The 18,980-nt window shown below is 46.5% G+C and overlaps 1 protein-coding gene and 1 long non-coding RNA gene across 3 annotated transcripts in view; one reads left to right on the top strand and one right to left on the bottom strand.

Moving 5' to 3' along the window:
- Positions 1–14,537, bottom strand: part of LOC137856078 (uncharacterized) — a 97,023-nt gene extending 82,486 nt beyond the window's left edge. For both annotated transcript variants that reach the window (XR_011096185.1, XR_011096186.1), the window contains exon 1: positions 12,209–14,537. This is a non-coding gene — a long non-coding RNA (uncharacterized lncRNA). The remainder of the gene's footprint in view (positions 1–12,208) is intronic.
- Positions 14,538–14,680: 143 nt separating this feature from the next.
- On the top strand, positions 14,681–18,616 carry SFRP2 (secreted frizzled related protein 2). Its single transcript, XM_068681019.1, has 3 exons — positions 14,681–15,312; positions 15,815–15,895; positions 17,367–18,616. The coding sequence occupies exons 1-3, from the start codon at positions 14,820–14,822 to the stop codon at positions 17,669–17,671; spliced, it is 879 nt and encodes a 292-aa protein (XP_068537120.1). The 5' UTR covers positions 14,681–14,819; the 3' UTR covers positions 17,672–18,616.
- The last annotated feature ends 364 nt before the right edge of the window (positions 18,617–18,980 follow it).

Genomic DNA, 18,980 nt, shown 5'->3' with positions numbered 1-18,980 from the left:
GCTCACATTCCCCTGCAGAGTCCAAGAAATTACTGCACGGAGGTTCTCACCGGCTCCCGCAGCCCTCTCCCAGCCCTGCAAGTAAATCAATACAGGCAGCCCCTCTGGCTGCTACCGCAGGTCTGCAGAGGTATGTGATCCTCACCAAGCAGATTTGGAGAGCTAATATGAACCTTCAGAGGCTCTAAAATGGGTTTGGATGGCCAGTAGGGCTGGACAAGCAGAAGGGCTACTTCTCCTGGGAAGTGGGAGACAGAACTGATGGAGATGATGGCCAGCCCCATCCTGAAATCCTTAGAAATGAGTCGTCATCTAGGGTACACCAGAGCTAGCTAAGATACAGTAGCTGGTGACATCCTATTGGAGATTAAATTGGGAGGGGGGGGGAAACAAATGTTTTGTTTCCCATTGCATTTTCACACACCAGCTGGTTATTTGTATAATACTTCAAACCACATATTGGAATTCAGGATCCAACACTCTACCGTAACAGATACTGCCTAGGCTACATAGCAGACCTGCAGCCCCTGTGGCACCATGCAAATTTTGGGACATTAGACTAGCGGACCTCTCAAACTTCTACACAGAGTGTTAACACCTTCTTTCAGTAACAGGGCTTTCTTAGCTGGTGTTTGTGGAGGAATGACCAGGAACAGACTAGCTGATAGTCCTAATGAAGGCCTGAGATCACAGCAGACTGGGAGCTCTTCTTTATATAACGCTGTAGATAATACATTTCGCATAATACAGCCAGGAAAGTGTAGGTGATGACAAAAGGCTGGCTCTTCATCATCTTCTTTTACACAGAGTATAACCAGAACACCACATTTTGGCCACTGTCTCTCTGATGTGACTATTACACTAGGAATTAAGTATTTTATTGAGTGCACCTGCTCCAATTTGCCTAACACAACTACAGTCAACAAGATTTCTGTATTAAACCTTGGGCATAAAGGTTCCTGCTCAGTATCTAATTATCTATCACTCTTCCCTTATTCCACAGCAACTATTCAAGATAACATTACCAAACTGAGAAGTCGACTGTCTATAGCAACTTCCCCCTTCCTTCTGTGTCAGCTAAAATAAAGGAGCCTGATTTTGAATTCACAGACATTCCCATACAAACCTAGCTTCCAGTCAGTGCAGAAAAATTGCTGTAAGAGATTATAATCAGATGCAAATATCTTTTTATCTGCCGGACATTCTACACACTGCTTTGAAATGATGGGCCAATTATCTCAGCGCTGTGCTCTTCCTGGGCCGAACGAGAATGGTTAAGATGAGATCTCATCAATCACTCCAACGCGTATTGCTCACGCAGGGAGAATTGTTATGGAGAAACCCAGGTTCACAGTAACCAAACAGATAGATTCCCAAAATATGGGATGTTCTTGCAATGGAAACACTAATGAATTACAGGAGAAGAACACATGCCACTTATTTAACCTCCAGATTTTCTTTGAATCATTGCAAGGACAAACATACAAGTCTTAAAATAAAAAAATAAAAAAGGAAAAAAGGGAAAAAAATGTAAACAGTAACACAGCTCTGTTCTCTGTGTTTCATGCAAGCTGTAGAGCTTCGTTCTACACCAGCACACCTTCCTGCCTCACCAAGCAATTCCAGGGCCTGGGATTGCTGCAGGAGACAGAGAGTGCTTGGTAGGAAAGTTGGTTACACTGCTTACAGGCAGATGTCTCTGCACTTTTGCACAAAAACATATTTCCCCCCCACAAATAAAAGGGAAACTATTGTGGAGATACACTGTGATCAAGATGCTTTTTCTCTGTTTCTCTGGCTGCATAAAGTGGGAAGAAAACACTTTCTGTATTCAACCTGTCCTCTGTGTGTGCATGCACACAATCAGGATACATATATGCACACACATACACCGATACGTTCACACACACACAGGGGAACAGTTAAACATAGGAATTATTGCAAGTAGATCCATGCACATGCACACAGACAAAACCTTGGCTTTCCAGCAAAGCTTGAGCAATTCAGTGTAATAAAAAAGGGCTCCTCACAGCAAAGCACTTAACCAATGGCAGACTGTGTCCAAAGGGTGCCATTACCCCAGGGAGCCGGGGGATTTGGCTGGAGCATGCAGTATGAACAAATGGCCTGAAGATTTGCTAGGGGAAGGGCTGGATTCAGCACAGTCAGGGGGCTTCATCTCCTCTGAAACCCTATATATTTCATCCCCAGAGTAGACGAAACTGCAGCGTTTTTCCATGGTTTTTTATTTTTTATTTTTATTTTTTTTTTTTGAGAGGAATCCAATTTCTGAAAGCATTTGTGTCCTCCCAGTATTCTGAGAGTCAAATTATCCTCTTAGGCCCACTGGAGAAGAAAAAAAAAAAAAAAAAAAAAAAAAAGAAAAAAAAAGAAGAAAACACCTTTCATTTGAATTTATTTTCATTACTAATTCTGTTCTTGTACTGGAAAAGGAAAATTGAAAAACCTAATCAGACACCACTTCAACGTGCTATTCTAGATACCCATGAGGGATAAATGATGGCTCTGACACTGGCTACCTTCTGGAATTCATCTTTTCACTTTCTCCTAGAACCCATAATTTGAAGTATTTGCAACTCCTCTTGTCTTGAAGCAAATATAATATTTACAGCATGTTTTCTATTCTGGGAGCTCAGAATTCCTCCTTGACTCCAGCTCATACATCACTTCTGTGTCGAACTCTGACCTCATCTCTATTTGCATTCCCTACTCTGATGGAGCAGCTATTTCTGATTACAGACTGGCAAAATAAATCATAGAAAATTGGAATTTCAAGGAAAAAGAACATTTCATGTTTCGTCATGTTGTTGTTATGAGACAGGCAGGCTTTTTTTGTGTTTGATTGTTTTATTTTTACCAGGGGATGCTCAGTGCTATGCTTTATGTGCTCTCAGAATACAAGTCTGTGTATTCATGGTGCTCCAAAACCTCAAAAACCACAGTCAATTATAAAGCTCAAGAATGGTGACTCTAGATTTCTGAGAACCAGTTTCTCCTAAGGTACTGCTGGCTGGAACTGCCCCGTTCAGCCATCCTCCTTGTGGCCTTAAAAACGCACAGAATCACAGAATGGCTGAGGTGGGGAGGGAGGGACCCCTGGTCCAACCCCCGATCAAGTGGGATCACCTAGAGCCAGTTGTCCAGGACCACGTCCAGACAGCTTCTGAACTGAGCATTTGCTTGATATCCCACTCAACAGGATGAGCCATTCTTGAACTTAGAGAAGGTGATCCTTGGGAAAAATTACCAGCTCTCCTGGACCCCTCTTCTTTCTAGGACTGTCTCCCATGGGGTTCTTCCAAGTAAGGCCCTAAACAGGCCAAAGTCTTCTTTCCTGAAGCCCAGGATTGTGTTCTTGCTATTTGCTTTGTTACCTCCTCAGGATACTGAATTCCTCCACCTCTGAGTCATTGCAGCCAAAGCTGCCCCTGACCTTCACATCGCTAAAAAACTCTTCATGCTTGCAAGAATGAGGCCAAGCGGACCATCTCCTCTCACTAATTCCTCCATCAGGTTTTATATTATCATCATAATATATGACATAATGGTATCACCCACCATGAACTACCAACCTACAGAAGAGAATAACTCTTGAAAAGTCAGTCCGGAGCTGGTGCCCACAGATGGGAAAAAGCTGTTTCTTGTTAATGCCCCAGCCATTCTATCACAAGAAGTCTGTCTCCTTTTTCATTTATGCACATCTAAACCAAAAAGGAACACACAGCTACATGTTTATATCACCTCCAAGTCAAGTCTGAACAAAAGGGCAACATAACTGATGAGTATCAAGGAAATAACTGATGCACTGCCTCTTCTCACCATCTGTGATACCAACAGCATGATATTGCAGTAAGTGACCCAGAATCAAACATATGTTATGGTGTTAATGTTCCTGAAGTAGTTCCTAAAATCAGACCTGTGTAGAGAGATGCATCCACTCCTTCCTTATGAAATATGTACTCCATACAAAAGCTAAAGTATGATTAAAAATAGTGATTTGTAAGCAGCAGGGTGAAAACTTCCCTCATGGGCAGAATATACAGTGTACTAAAATACCACGGCTCAGGGTTTTTGTTTTACCTGTGAACATTTGTCCAGCCAAAACAGAGCTTTGCCTAGACTGATAACAGTGCTGAATGTGTCCCCATGCTGGGCTAAATAATAAGGTAAGTTCCAGAGCTCAGTACTGCAGAAGAATCAAAGGGCCTTGAGGATGGGTATTAGTGAATTGACTCTAACAATGCCCCTCTGGGGCAAGCAGATTTTCATAAGCCCCTTTAACAGAAAACAAAACAGAGAGATGCAATGATTTCTTCAAAATCACACTGAATTAAGCAGAGTTGAAGACAGAATCCAGATTTTTTCCAGCCATGCGTCTCCCATGGAGCCACCCTTCAACTTTCCCAGAACAAAGCAAGTTTTAGAGGGAGCATGTGCATACCCTGCTATAAAGCAGAGAAAAGTAGCTGGGATTTGCCACCATTAAATCAGTGAGATCTCATCTGCTTAATATATGAGGCAACATAAGAAGGGAAACCTCAATTAACTGTTCAATAGTCATTCTCCACAATCACATCGTCAAAGGAAAATCTTCTGATTGATCACAATGTAAGTATTCATGGGCATATTGCAGATACAGTTAATAATATTAATAAGTCTTCTATAACTATAAATAGGTCAGAGATGCCAGATGCTTTTCTCCCTTCTTCACAAACTCAAGGGGTCTAGCAAAAATCTGATTTCAGAGACACATCCCAAAAATAACAGCAGGCGTTTCAAATATGTGGATAGCTCCTATGGCTATAGGCACAGCTGCACGTTGCACAGCATTACAGAATTAAAGCTGTTACCTGCACACATTTAAGTGCACAGCCATTAATGACACAGGCCATCTAGGAAGGATTAAGGATTAGTTATCATTTCAACCCAATGAAAGAAGATCTATATTTCTCTTTTAGACACGTAATTCACAGGAGAATCGTGCTTGCCAACACTCTGAAAAAATAATCTTTCAGAATTCTTGCAAACCCACTGTGTTATGATTTCATCTCATGAAATACAACACCTTTACATTAAACCTCATAAAACTAAATCCTGCTGGATCTCTTCCAGGCCCAGAGAATAAACAGCTATATCAGTGATGCCTAGAACAGTAAAATCTGGCCCACTGTCATATGGCATGTTCCCATTTACAGAGGGGAGCAGGTCTGCAAACAGCTAATTCACTTTGCTATTACAAAATCCTCACATATAATGAATTTCTCACATAATTGGTCTAAGGAATACTTCAAGGGGAAAAAATAATAATAAAAAAAAATGCTTTGAACACCAAAATGCATATTTATTTCTCCTAGTTGGTTTTTTTTTTTTTTTTTTTTTTTTTTTTTTTTTTTTTTTACCTAGTCCCTGCCTTCCCCCCAGTGAAATATGTAGCGCAGCCCCGCTCTGGTTTCAGGCGAGCCTAACTGAGTTCAGTTGTGGCTGGAACCCTGGGAGATAGCAAAGGGTGGAAATCTGTTGTCAAAACAGTTCAAGAGCACAGAGGAGTACGTCCAATGAGATTACTTTTTAAAGCCCAACTATTTTGGCTTCGCAGTCTGAAGAGCTAAATGGATTCCTTTCGGTCTTGCCCGTCCCACCCGGAGCATGAGTAAGGATATTAAAATAACCAGCACAAGTGCACCGGGTGTCACGGCTCCGGTGCAAAAGCCATTCTGAGGAACACACAACCAAATACCGGTCAAATGTTCTCTGTACATAGCATGTGGCCAAAGAACAAAAGCAATTTTCTGTTTGAATTAGGCTCTTCCCCGCTCTCCACATAGAAGTGCGTTTCAATCCCCAAACCTGGGCAGTCCAGACATGGGAACTGCAGCTCCAGATGCAGATACGCACATCTCACACATTCCTGGAGTCTCCCAGATCACTTAGCGGGTTAATTACACCTCAGGCGAACCACAACGAGATAATCTTCGGGGCCGAAGCACACGCTGTGCAGCAGCCGAGCCAAGGCTAACATTACCCAATACCACGCCTCATCCTAAGATTCCCTTCCTCACTTTTTCCATGTGGGCTGGAGCACGCCAGTTTTTAGTAGCCAAGGCTGGAAGATGATATTTCTATAGTAAAAGGAGGGGGAAGGGGGGAAAGAAAAATAAAATAAAATAAAATAAAATAAAATAAAATAAAATAAAATAAAATAAAATAAAATAAAATAAAATAAAATAAAATAAAATAAAATAAAATAAAATAAAATAAAATAAAATAATGCAAAAAGCAAAGCAAACTGCCTTGAACCTTCCTGCCCATGCTCAGGGGCCGGGGGAGGTTAATGGTGCTGTAAAGCGCCCGTGGCCTGGCCAGTGACACAAAGCAGAGGGAGGAATTGCCGAGCTGAGGCCCCCGGCGGGCAAGAGCCGCTGAGGAAGGGACAAAGGTTTCCTGGGAACTGTCAGTGGGTCCTTTCTGATGGAGGCAGAAGAGAAACGTCCCTATTAAGCCAGGCAGCGGGATGATGTAACAGCAGGGCAAGGCCGCTGACCCCGCCGCCGGGAATGATTAGGATGGGATGTGGGCCTGGAGCGTGGCTAACAGGGTCTGCATCCCGTGTGTGACATCTCCACCACCCTGGGGGGAGGCTCTGGGGGCACTGCCGGCCCTTCCCTGCAGTGGAGAAGGCTGATAACCCAAGGACAGCTCTCCTCGGGTCTGGGGCCATCCCGGACAGCAAAAGGGACTTGTGTCAGAAAATGCTCTGGGGGTGCTGGGCAGGGAGGGTCTTGGTGTGCGCTGGTGCTCTGGGCTGGGAGGAAGGATCAGCAGCTGTCTGCACCACAGAGGATACCCTAAATCAGATTGGCTAGTGACCCAACCCCAGAATCAGCTGCTTTTATTAACCAGACACCCTGGATGGCCACACAATACAGTGCCAGGTGAAACCCACACAACCACAGAGGCATATTGCCCTTAGAGAAAGAAAGAACAAAATATAGATAGCAGAAATCCAGGGTAAAGAGGAGCTCTGACCTGACCTAGTATTACCATTCTTATGGTTTTATTCCGATATTTGAAGCATCTTTTTAAACACAACTTGTGCCAAACCAAATTAATGTAGATTTGTTTCAGCTTCATTCACCTTTTTCCACTGAGGACATTTTCAAGCTCCAGAAGTATAACTATTAAGTAGCTAAGGATACATGTGTGTAAACCAAGGTACCTGTATTTTCAGTGTTTATAGCATTGCTCTAAACAAGGCAATTTCAGCATTTGCTCACAGATGTAAACATTAATTCTAACCTGACCCTAATATGCTCTCTGCTGCAACTAAACTCACAGGGAATACACAAACCGTGTTTGCTCTGAAACCTTATGGGGGAAAAAAATGTATTAAACAAGTAAACCAGAGAATTACATTCTCACTTTTTTCCCCAAACACAAAACTTAGTTTTCCCTGGGGGAATTCAATCAAACCAGCTACACACTTTTTGGGCACATGGGCTGCAAGTCACAGTTTCCCTCAAAACTAGCACGGTTTCAACCAGACCGGAAAACCAAGAATCAACTTGAATCCCAAGGTCAGATCCTCTGGCTAGCTTTAATTCACTGTCAAATTTCAGCCTGCAGCATTTTTACATCACATAAAAACATGAATATCTGAATAAAGGTTTGAAAAAAAAAAAAAACTGGCAAGTGAGATTTCTGTCTAGCAAAGCTGCTGTTCTAGCATACTGCAATTTCTCAAGAAGGAAATTAAGGTAATGAGGTCGGAGAAAAGCACAACACTTGTACCATGTTTGTTTATGAGAAGCACTTAGGAAACACACAGATCATCAAAGAAAACTTACACTGAGCAGCCCAGCACCTCCAAATGAGTAAGCAACCCTCAGCTGGGAACAGTTTGCAGAATAGCAAAGGGTGGGCACACAGCCTCTCCCATATCTCCCTGATAGAGGCACAACACTCTCCTGGGGCATTCTCTCATTAGTTTTAGTGAAAGGAAACACAGTGCTTGGAAGGTTTTACTTTTTCCCCCAACATCTACCTCATACCACCCTTGCTGCACAATTGCTGCATGTGAACAGCCCCACTACCTCATGCAGATGTGCCCCTTTGGCCAGGAGCAGGATTTCTATCTCTGCAAGGCCAGGACAAGCTTTGGGGTGGGACAGCGGTCTCTTCTGCAGGCAGAAAAGCCAAGCCATGGTCCCAGGCACTGTGGTTTGTGTTTTAGCTTGTGAACTATTTGGGCAGTCATCAGGGCTCAGCACTCTACTGGCTGTAAGTCTGCATTTGGGCAGAGGAAAGATGAGATATAGAACAATCACATGGGTAACTTAGAGCTGAGAGTATTGAAAATAAGCACAACAGAAACAAAATAATAGGTAAAATATATTTAATAAATACATGTAAATAATAATAAATGAATGTACCAGGTGGTTCTAAAACTTACTTCTACCTAAGTTACCTGTACTCTGCATGTACTGAGAAAGAAAAGGGGAAGAGTGTGTTTAAAATGCATTTCAGATGGCTTCTCCTACAAGCTTCTTCAGGTTTACTTTTCTTTATTAAGTTCAGAAAGGTGAAACTAGATTTGTCCTTTGCAAGGAGAATAGTAGAGGAAAGAAGAAATTGGAGATGATGACCAAAAGTCTGAATGTATTCCTTGCTGGTGACTACCTGCCAAGTGACTATTGTTGATTTTTCAATCACTTCTGAAGTTCCTGAAAACTACTGATATCTTGAGCCATTTCACCCAAACAGGTCCTGTGTCAGCTTCTCCAGAACTGGCCTCGAACACTTGGATTTTTTTAATTTTTTTTTAATATATGGAAACACCAACTTTATAGTCTGCAAATATACTTTAATTACCAATGTATGTGCCTACTGGATTGATGATTTAAATCGCCTCATAATTTAACTACAATTCAACACAGACTAATTTGTTGTTTTCATCATGGTGTCCAACTGATCTAATTGCTTTATTTTAAATTGGGTTTAATAATATTCTTAAACAGCACAGCTTTGGGCAACAGCCTCTCTTGATTTTACTCGTTTAAGAATGTTTTATTGCAAGTTATTATTTAAAAATTATTTCTCTGGACAACCAATACATGCCCAAACCTTGAGGCCATTAAACTAACTGCAAACCTGACCATTTCCCTAAATGGGACTGGTTCTGAAAATGAGTTTCTATGCCTGCCTCACTCCAAAACTCATTTGTAGCTGCTTTCTCTGGCAGAGTGATGGCTTTCTCCCCCATGCTCCTGCAGCACTATGAGAGCCCCCAGCACACAGACTAATGCCAGAGCTCGGTATGTGTCCATGGGGCAGGCAGAGATCAGCAAAAGTCAACTTGCACCTGGCACACACCACTGAGTTTGGAGATGAGTCTGGTGTTAAAATGCCCGCACACCAGCACACATGGGTGCTCCCCGAGCAGGGGATGGAGAGAAACACCTGCCTAGTGGGGAGCTGCTCGACCTAGGGTGCAGATGACTGAAGGCTGCCTAAGTCCTGATTTAGGGAGTGCAATTTGGAGATAGATCCCTCGTGACTTGCAACGACAGCAAAACCCTGCTGCGGACAATAGGGGCAGTATTCCGGCCCTGCGACACCCTTCCCATGGGGAATCAATGATGCTTCTTCCCCCCTGCAGCACCCACCCCCTACCTGGAGCCCAAGCCCTTTGGCACACACTCTGTCTCTCTCTCTGTATGGCTCACGCAGCGGGGCCACACTCTCTGCCAAAGGTGCTAGCTACTGCCAGGCTGCAGGAGGACGGGGGTGGAAAAACAACGGGAGGATGAAAGATATTACATTATAGCTTTTTAAATGTAATACGCTAGGAACACCAGGTACCACGCAATTGTTGTCCTCTAGGGCATGGTCTCCGCTATCTTTAATTGTCATCCAGCACTTAGATTAGGTAGATAATAAAGGGAATGGTAATCACAAACAGACCTTCTGCATGAGCAAAAATGCTCACCATGACAAAAACTGTAGCCAGATATAGATGTATGTCAGATAAATCTGAAGGATCATAACTTGCTACAGCACTAGCATACAAATAAACCTAGATTTATATACGTGTGTGTGTAGTACAGCATCCAAGTACCTTTATTTACCATTTAATATAAGATGAAGAAAGTAGCATGCAACATTATCAAATATTATTCAAATCCTTTGTTTTTTTAATGTTCCTATGGAAAACATTCTAAATTGGAAAAACTTGCCCGAAGATTTTAAGATAAACGCGAGGAAACTATTGAGGGAATGACCACTAAAATAAAGATAGAAACGCTAGGAAACTTGCCGTGACTTGGTTTTGTTTCCATTTGAAAGCAATCAGCCTCAGCCTGATCCTTACCCTTCGTGACATCAAACCCTGATTAAACGCGGTCTAGAGTTTCAGTCCCCGAGCACGGCGGTGCTGGAGAGGAGCGGCGGGCAGAAACACGGCGTGCTGAAGATCGATGCCTGGTGTCACCGGGCAAAGAAAAAACTACGTGGTGTGCACAAGCGCCACCACGAGGTTCTTCTTTCATATTCCAAAATATTATTTCCCCCTGCAACCCTCTGCACAGCAACCTGTGCCCCTTGGGCACACGCCCAGCACCCTGCGGGCAAGCTGCTCACTTACACCAAGCATTGGCTGCTGCCTCTTCAGGGAGCACTGCACATGGGAAGCAAGACAAGCTAGATTATTATTTTTATTTTTTTTAGGGTTCCTCTCAGAACAGGGTGTGAAGGGGAAGATGTATCTACAGCACAAGCAGGTTTTGACAACGGAGCTTTGAAATGTTGCGGTACAAGAAAACAAGGCCGCTGCCCAGTCCCAGATCTGGAAAATGTTAAATCCCACCTTATCAGCCACCTAAACAGGCAGCAGGGATCTGCTGCCGACCTGCCTCCCATCAAAACCTGTTCAATCCTATTTCCCTGCCCCCCCCCCCCCTCAACACAATTGTGAGATTCAAGTAATAATAATAATAATCTGATAGCGGGACACTAGAGACCATTTTTAAAGGTAAGCAGACATTTTCATCAGATTCTTTTTCATCATGGAGTGAAAGCCAGTTTTGTCCTCACCACTGCCCTTCCATGGGTTGATGAGAACAAGCTAAAAAGCCACAGTTTTTCCACTCCTCTACAACACTGCTAACCAAGGAGTAATTGCTCTAGCCCCAGCCTTGTGCTTGCAGAGCCCCTGAGGTCAGGATCTTGCTAAGGTGCCTGAATGGGCTACCCCAGCAGCAAGCTGCAGTGGCTCATGGTGGCTCCAGACAACCCTTAGAGGAGAAAGCAGCACCCAGGTGCTTGGCAAACACAGGTGCTTCTTGCTAGCGAGGGCTTGGCTGCCCTCTGTGGGTGCACATCCACCCTGCTCTCCCATCTTGGTGGGAAGCCAAACTATAGGGCACCCAGAGATACAAAGGCCCCCACATACCGTATGCAGCCAGGTAAGGCAGCAGATTCAGAAAAATACGCAAAGGACAGATTAACAAATTGATAGTATTTACTGCTGCCTGTGTTGAATCAAGTCTTTCTTGGCCATTCTTTACCACGCAGGCAAGCACCAATGCATCTCCCCCTGCCAACTGCTCAGCTTCCAGGACAGGCCAGAAGAGGTGTAGCAGATCTGAGCTCACACGAAGACTTCAGATGGAGAAAAAGTGGCACCATGGCTTCAATGTAGATAGCACAGACCACGCACGCTCCTTAGGCAGCAGTTACACCTCACGAGCACCAAAGACCTGATTCATTTTCACCATCGCCCATCAGATAATTTTTACGGATTTTTTTGAGGGGGCTGGGGGAAACCTTCTGCTGGCCCCAGGCTACGCAGTCATTACACGCAGCCTCCACCAGTCCCATCCTCTATCCTGTCCTGTGGGATCTCAGGAGACAACAGCCAGCTCACTAGGGCTCACTTCAGCATCCCTACCTAGTTTCAGGGGCCCCCGATCTCCTTTTTCTGGGCAGCTTATTCTCTCAGCTCACTCCCAAGATTTAAGGTGATTTAAACACTTCAGGATTAAAGGCTTACATTCCTTTAAGCAGCTAAGGTGGCTTAAACACTTACACCGCTTTCAGGGTTTAACACAGCTTAACCACCTATGCCACCTGATGAACTTGCAGGAGCTTAAAAGCTTACACTTAAAACAATAAAAAGGCAGCTTTACCATACCACTGTGCTTCAGGAGTGATGCCTCTTTTGCTGGCCCCTGTTCCCCACTCCTGGGTCAAGCCAGGGGGCTGCAGGGCTTCACCGAGGAGGATGCCGGGACCACACCATGCCCTTACCTGCTCCTGCTGGCAGGACCAGGCCAGAACTGGGCTCAGCAGGCACTGGGCGGGGGTCCCAGGGGAACCTCATCCCACCCCGAGGTGCGGCACCTGGGGTGGAGCAGCTGCTTGTGTTCCTTCCCAATTAAGCATCAAGCTGTGGCTGTTTCTCGGGCGGGGAGAGCCCAGCCTCCTGCTCCCGTGCTTTCCCCTGCAAGGGCAATAATGATGGCTTGGGTCTGCAGGCTTGGGCTGGTGGTGTTTACACGATCTCAGGTCGTTTCAGATTTATAGCCAATGAGTTCGCCAAGGGTGATTAAAAATGGAAATAGCAAGGTCTCGTAAAGCCTTATCTCAAATCAAAGCTTAATCCAGGAAAAGCAATGTGTTTTTTCCTCTTTATTTCCCGTGGAGGGGAAACAAACAAGCAAGCAAACATTTCTGGTGAAAATAAAGTGAGCAGATTTCTGTCAGAAATGTCTCATCCTCCAGCATAGAAAACAGTTGTTATTATTACTGTAGCCTAAACAGTTTCTTCAGATGTGAGGCTCTTGCTTGCACACTGCACAGCCAGCTGGGTCTGTGCAAAGTTGTGTGCAGGGCTGAAGCTGTCTTCTGATCATGCTGAGCTCCAGTTGATGAGCTGTCAAGGATGCCAGAAAATGACAGAAGCAGTGAAAAAAAGGTGAGAGGGTGAGAGAGGAGAAAAAAAAAAAAAAAAGTCCATTTACAGAGACCCAACTCAGGGTAAAAGTAAATGTGCTGGTAGGTCTCCTTTCACTGAAGAAGAGTTTGGGGACCAGCTCCTAAGCTGGAGGTGACATCTGCTGCAAGTGGCAACAGATACAAGCTCTGGCAGCACTCAGGACTTGGCAAAATGGGCTTAAATTGGGCACCCTAAGTCATCTGTAGGGCTCAGTGCCGTGGAAGCCAACTGAGGCTGAGAGTTACAGGTATGTTGTTTAAAGGAACAAACTGAATGCAGACAATAAATGGCAAAAATATGTGGAGCTGTAGGAAACGGACTACTTTGAAGCACTTCCACAAGGGATGTTAGATACTCCGGGTATTTATTTTCCAGGTTTGGAACAACTTCAAGTAACAGAGAGGCTGGCCTGCAGGGAGATCACACCCGTAAGCACGCCCTGCAGGAAAGCATGCTGAAATATTCCCCGAAACAGCGTGCACTGGCCTTGGCATGTGCCAACAGCCAGCCTGGGGCAATGCTGTGGCCACTCAGCACAGCTGCCCCTTGCCTCCCCTGGGGACGCCGCGGGTCCCATCCCTTTCCTGTGCTGCCAGCAGTGACCAAACCAGGCTGGACACTGGATGTACAGGGATTGTGCAATTTACAGAAGTCACAGCAGGAAGGCTGGCTTCCCATAAAACATCTCTATAAGAAGATCTATTCAGTAGCTGATTAATGAATGTGGCTTACCACAAAATGATACTACACAGGCCTACTCTCTTCAATAATAATCCCATAAATAATTTTACTAAAAATCCCAGAAATACCCAAACTGTGCTGGAGCTGCGTTGTGATCCCAGCGGCTAGCCTGTTGTTTCTCCCTTTTAGGCAAATCAACACCAACATAACTCTTGGAGGGAGTTTCTAGGTGAAGACAGGAGCGAAGGGGCAGGGACGTGCCTGCGGGCGCGGGGCCAGTCCCACGCTCTTGGCCCCAGAAGAACGTGCCAGGTGATGGGATGTCAAAAGCCCTTGGACACACACTCAGGGGAAACCTCCTTTTGTGGTGGAGGCCACCCAGGGGCTGCAGCTCGCCGGGGATCGCCCGGCTCTGCCAGCAGCACCCCTCTGCTCCTCGCAGGGGGGAGCCGGGGCTCGGTTCAGCTTGCGGAGAGGGGCGCTGCCACGGCGGGGGGGTGCCGAGAGAGCCGGCATCCCGCAGCCGCTGCCCGCCCTGCGAGCACCCCCGGGGGCCCGGGGAGCTGCTGGCTCGGCCCCAGGTTTGGGGAAGCGGCCCCGGCGGCATCACCGCCGGAGGAGAAGGGACCAAGCGTGGGCACGGCGGGCCGGGGGGCAGAGGAGGGTCCTGCGGCTGCAGGGCAGGCTGGTTAACTGCAGAGCTCACCTCCAAGCACCCGGCACCCGAGAGCAGCCCCCCTGCTCGGCCGAGGGGCTCCGAGGGCTTTGGTGGCTCTTTGTTCGCGGGGCTCTCTCCCCCCTTTCCCCGTGCGCGCCCGGCACCGTTTCTCGCAAGGATTTCCTGCCAAAAGACAATCCCCCTGAGCAAAAGCAGAGCAAGAAAGTAGTGACCAATCCTTTCTGGATGGCTGTCACCAGGCTCCTCCCAGCCCCCGCTCCCCCTGCCATTTGCATACAAAAAATCCAGCAAACTCCCGTTTGCCCCCGCATCTCGCTCAGAGCCTCCGTCCCCGTCTGCCAGGCAGCAGCCCCGGCCGGGGCCCGCTCGGCACCCCGATACCCGGGCACCCCGACCCCTCGCCACCCCGGCACCCGGCACCCCGAGCAGCCCCGGCAGCGCCCCGCGATGCAGCGCCGCCTCTGCGCCCTGCTCCTGCTGGCCTCCCACTGCCTGGGCTCGGCCGCCGGGCTCTTCCCCTTCGGGGAGCCCGACTTCTCCTACAAGCGCTCCAACTGCAAGCCCATCCCCGCCCCGATGCTGCTGTGCCGGGGCATCGAGTACCAGAGCATGCGGCTGCCCAACCTGCTGGGGCACGAAACGGTGCAGGAGGTGCTGGAGCAGGCCTCCACCTGGATCCCGCTGGTGCAGAAGCAGTGCCACCCCGACACCAGGAAGTTCCTCTGCTCCCTCTTCGCCCCCGTCTGCATCGACGACCTGGACGAGATCATCCAGCCGTGCCACTCGCTCTGCGAGGAGGTGAAGGAGAGCTGCGCCCCGGTCATGTCCGCCTTCGGCTTCCCCTGGCCCGACATGCTGGACTGCAGCCGCTTCCCCAAGGACAACGACCTCTGCATCCCGCTGGCCAGCAGCGACCACATCCTGCCGGTCACCAGGGAAGGTAAGAGCCCCCTGCTGCCCTCCCCGCGCTGCCCCACACGCTCGGGGGTCCGGGGGAGCCCCGCTGAGCCCCGCCGCGGTGCCCGAGCCCCCAGCCCCCGAGTTGGGGCTGTGGGGCTGAGGCTGGCACCGCTCCGCAGCCCCCAGCCTGCCCCCAAACCAGCACTCGGGCTCCCCAAGCCGGTAACGGGGGCGTCCTCTTCCCGCAAAGATCGGCGCTTCAAGCGCCCTGCTGGGGTCTTTCCCCATTTAAACAACAACAGAAGTTTAGGGTTAGGTGTGACCCCAAAAGCAGCCCGCGCGCCCCCCTCCAGCGGCTTGCCGCCGAGGTGAGGGGCGGCCAAGTGGAAAGGCAGCGCAGGGTGGGAGAAGGCGCGCAGCCTGTCTGCCTGTCCGTCCATCGAGGGATGGAAAAACCGCCAAGGTTTCCCCCAAGGGTCCCCGACGCCACCTGCTGTTCCTTTCTCCCCGAGCCTGACGAGCACTGTCCCTTGCGTTTCCAGCACCCAAGGTCTGCGACGCCTGCAAGAACAAAAACGAGGACGATAACGACATCGTGGAAAACCTCTGCAAAAATGACTTTGGTAAGTGGAAGCAGACCCCCTCGGTTAAAAGTTGAGGGATTAGGAGCAGGTAAAACTCCCGGCTGAATCAGAGAGAAGTGCCTGAATAAAGGCAGGGCTTTGTCTCGTCTGCAGATGGACCCGTCCGTCCCGTTGCGTCCGACCGTTCCGGTCATGAAACGCAAAATTGCGTCTCCAAATAAAAAGTGGCCCCGTCAGAGTCCTTTTCTGTGCGCTGCTTCGAAGCAGTGCTCTTTTATGTGGATGTTGCAGGCAAGACGAATAGAAAGTGAAATGAAAAAAAGGAATCTTTCATCTAGACTATTGCCTGGGGAGAGGTACAGCAAAGCTTCCCTTAGACACATGAGAAAGAGCTGCATGACCAATCTCACCGTGTAGCGAGAAAGAAAGTTTATCCACAGATTAAGAATGAAGCTCTATATATCATTTGACAGAGAAGGTAATGCACAGACAATTGGGGATATAAACTTAATGTGAAGATCTGGGGTTAGAAGAGGACAAGAAAGCCCCTTCAACGCAGACAACTGAACAGCACATTATCCACACATTAGCATTTCAAGAGAAAAGGGGAATAGGGAGGGGAATCCTTTTATAAGAGGTCAGTGTTTATACCTGGAGACAGACTTGTACTATAAATATCTGCAATAACTCAAAAGATTTTCTTAAATATTTAAAAAAAAAAAAAAAACAAAAAACAAACTGGAACCCTGCTTGTGGGACATAATTGCTAAAACAACCAATAGCTTTGACCTGGCAAATTGCACTCAGATAAATCCTCCTAAAGCTAAACATGCCCCACAGATTCTTAAAGAACCTTGTATCCCCCTCCTAGTTATTTCACCAAATCGAATGCAGCTGTTGGACCAATTTGCCCTCCACTGGATCTATTCTTTCAAAAAAACAATGCATGTGAAATATCATTTCCTTGCAGGTTTGCCTAAAATCCTCTCCAACCTAATAAATTAAGTTTAGAAGTTTTCAGCCACAGCAGAGATCAGGTTTCAGATTAGGTTTAGGTACTCGCCTCCCCACCTCCCCTTCATATTCTAGGGTTTCAGGAAGACGGTCCCGTCCCAGAAAAAAAAAAAAAAAAAAAAAAAAAAAAAAAAAAAAAAAAAAAACAGAGTGCTGCTCAACGTAACAAAGCTGCCCTCTCTCTGTTTGCAAACAGGAGAAAAGCTGGAGAAAATATTAATTTAGAAAGGAAGGAAAAAGAGGGGGAGGGGGAAGAGGAGAAAAGAAGCCCAAAAACCCCTCAGTCCTAAGGTTGATTCAAACTGAAATGACTTGCATGCCCTTTGTGGCTTTAGAAATGGAGCCACCTGCTGCCTCTTCTGTCAGCCCTGACAGTTTAATTAGCAATAGAGCACCTCCCTCCCCAGGTCCTCTTTATGTGCACTAATGGGAAAAAAACTCTCAATCTCTCTCCCTCTCTCCCTCATCCCACTCCCCCCTCCCCTCACTCCATTAGCCTTGAAGATAAAAGTGAAGGAGATTGCCTACATCAATGGGGATACCAAGATCACCCCCGAAACAAAGAGCAAGACCATCTACAAGCTGAATGGGCTGACGGAAAGGGATCTGAGGAAGATCGTGCTCTGGCTCAAAGGTGGCCTCCAGTGTACCTGCGACGAGATGAACGACATCAACGTCCCCTACTTGGTGATGGGGCAAAAGCAAGCTGGGGAACTGGTGATCACCTCGCTGAAGCGGTGGCAGAAAGGGCAGCGGGCTTTTAAGCGGTTCTCCCGCAGCATCCGCAAACTGCAGTGTTAGTGGCTTCGGCTCTGGCCACCTCCAGCAGCCTCCTCTGTCCCGAGCTCTCCGGGCCTCCCGCACCTTCTTGCTTCGGCTCCTCTGAGCCTCGAGATGCCCTGGGCAGGAGATGCAGCGACCGTTCTCTGAGAGGGGAGGGAGCCCTCTGTTTCTGTACATAGGTTAAAGTGTAATAATAAAAAAAATAATAATATCATGACTATTTTTGGGAAGTATTAAAGTATCTCACTTAAAGCTTTTTTTTTTTTTATGGTTGCAAATGTGACTTTGGTCTGAGGTTTTCCCTCTTCATTTTGGTAATGCTGGTTCATTTATATTGCTGCTTCTCTGTATACATGCATATCTGTTGTGCAGAAGTAGGAGACACAGAGAAGACAGCCACGTGTGCAACTGGCGTGTCACAGGGGGTACGACTCTTTCACTGAGGTGAAATGGCTTGCCATCTATATTAACACTATAAAGGTCATGTTACGACTCTTGCATGTGATACATAGGCATCAATAAGAGTATATTAACCATTCTCATGTTTTATTTTCCACAAGTCTGAGCCCTTCTCTCAGAGGAAAAAAAAAAATGAACAGGTTCTGGAGCTGGTTCATCTGAATGCAACTTTTTTTCTTATTATTTTGCAAATTAAACCATCTGTAGCCTAACTGTAATATACCTAGTGGTTAACCTGAAAGAGTTGTAAAATATTGCTTTAATTAACCTTGTAAATATTCCAGATAAATGTTATATTCTTGTATATAAACTTTACATCATAGTTTACCCATTGTCTTGGTCTGTTTTGGAATGAGTTCACTTCAATATATTTTGGGAGAAAGCTGACCAACTGGGCTTTGTCATGGCAAAGCACTATTTGCCCTTCCACCCCAAATCACCAACAGAGAAGCACGGTGAAACATCTAGTGCTGCAATCAAAAATAAATAAATAAATAAATAAAATTGGACCTCATTTCCCTGAAGACCAACCCCTGAGACATGGGACTTGAGGTTCAGTTACCTCATCTTAATATATTTCTGTTGAGCTCTTCAACACTAAGAGTTTTCTGTGGTTTCTTTGTTTGACTGCCTGCAGTTTCATCCCATCTTCTCAGAAGACCCTGCTCTTTGCTGAAGAGGAATGACAATGAGACCAGTTGCTTACAAATCAGATCCATTTATCTGTTCCTTACACTAGAAATAGTCATATTGAGGAGTTCAGGAGTAGAGTGAAAAATCTCATTTGCTACTAACAATTCACAATAATTTAAATGGTAGGAACAAGGCATGTTTTGTGTGTATGTACACTCACTATTCTTAGAAAATA

Source organism: Anas acuta, chromosome 4, assembly GCF_963932015.1.
Source record: "Anas acuta chromosome 4, bAnaAcu1.1, whole genome shotgun sequence".
Lineage (NCBI taxonomy): Eukaryota > Metazoa > Chordata > Aves > Anseriformes > Anatidae > Anas > Anas acuta.
This window is presented reverse-complemented; position numbering and strand designations above follow the sequence as displayed.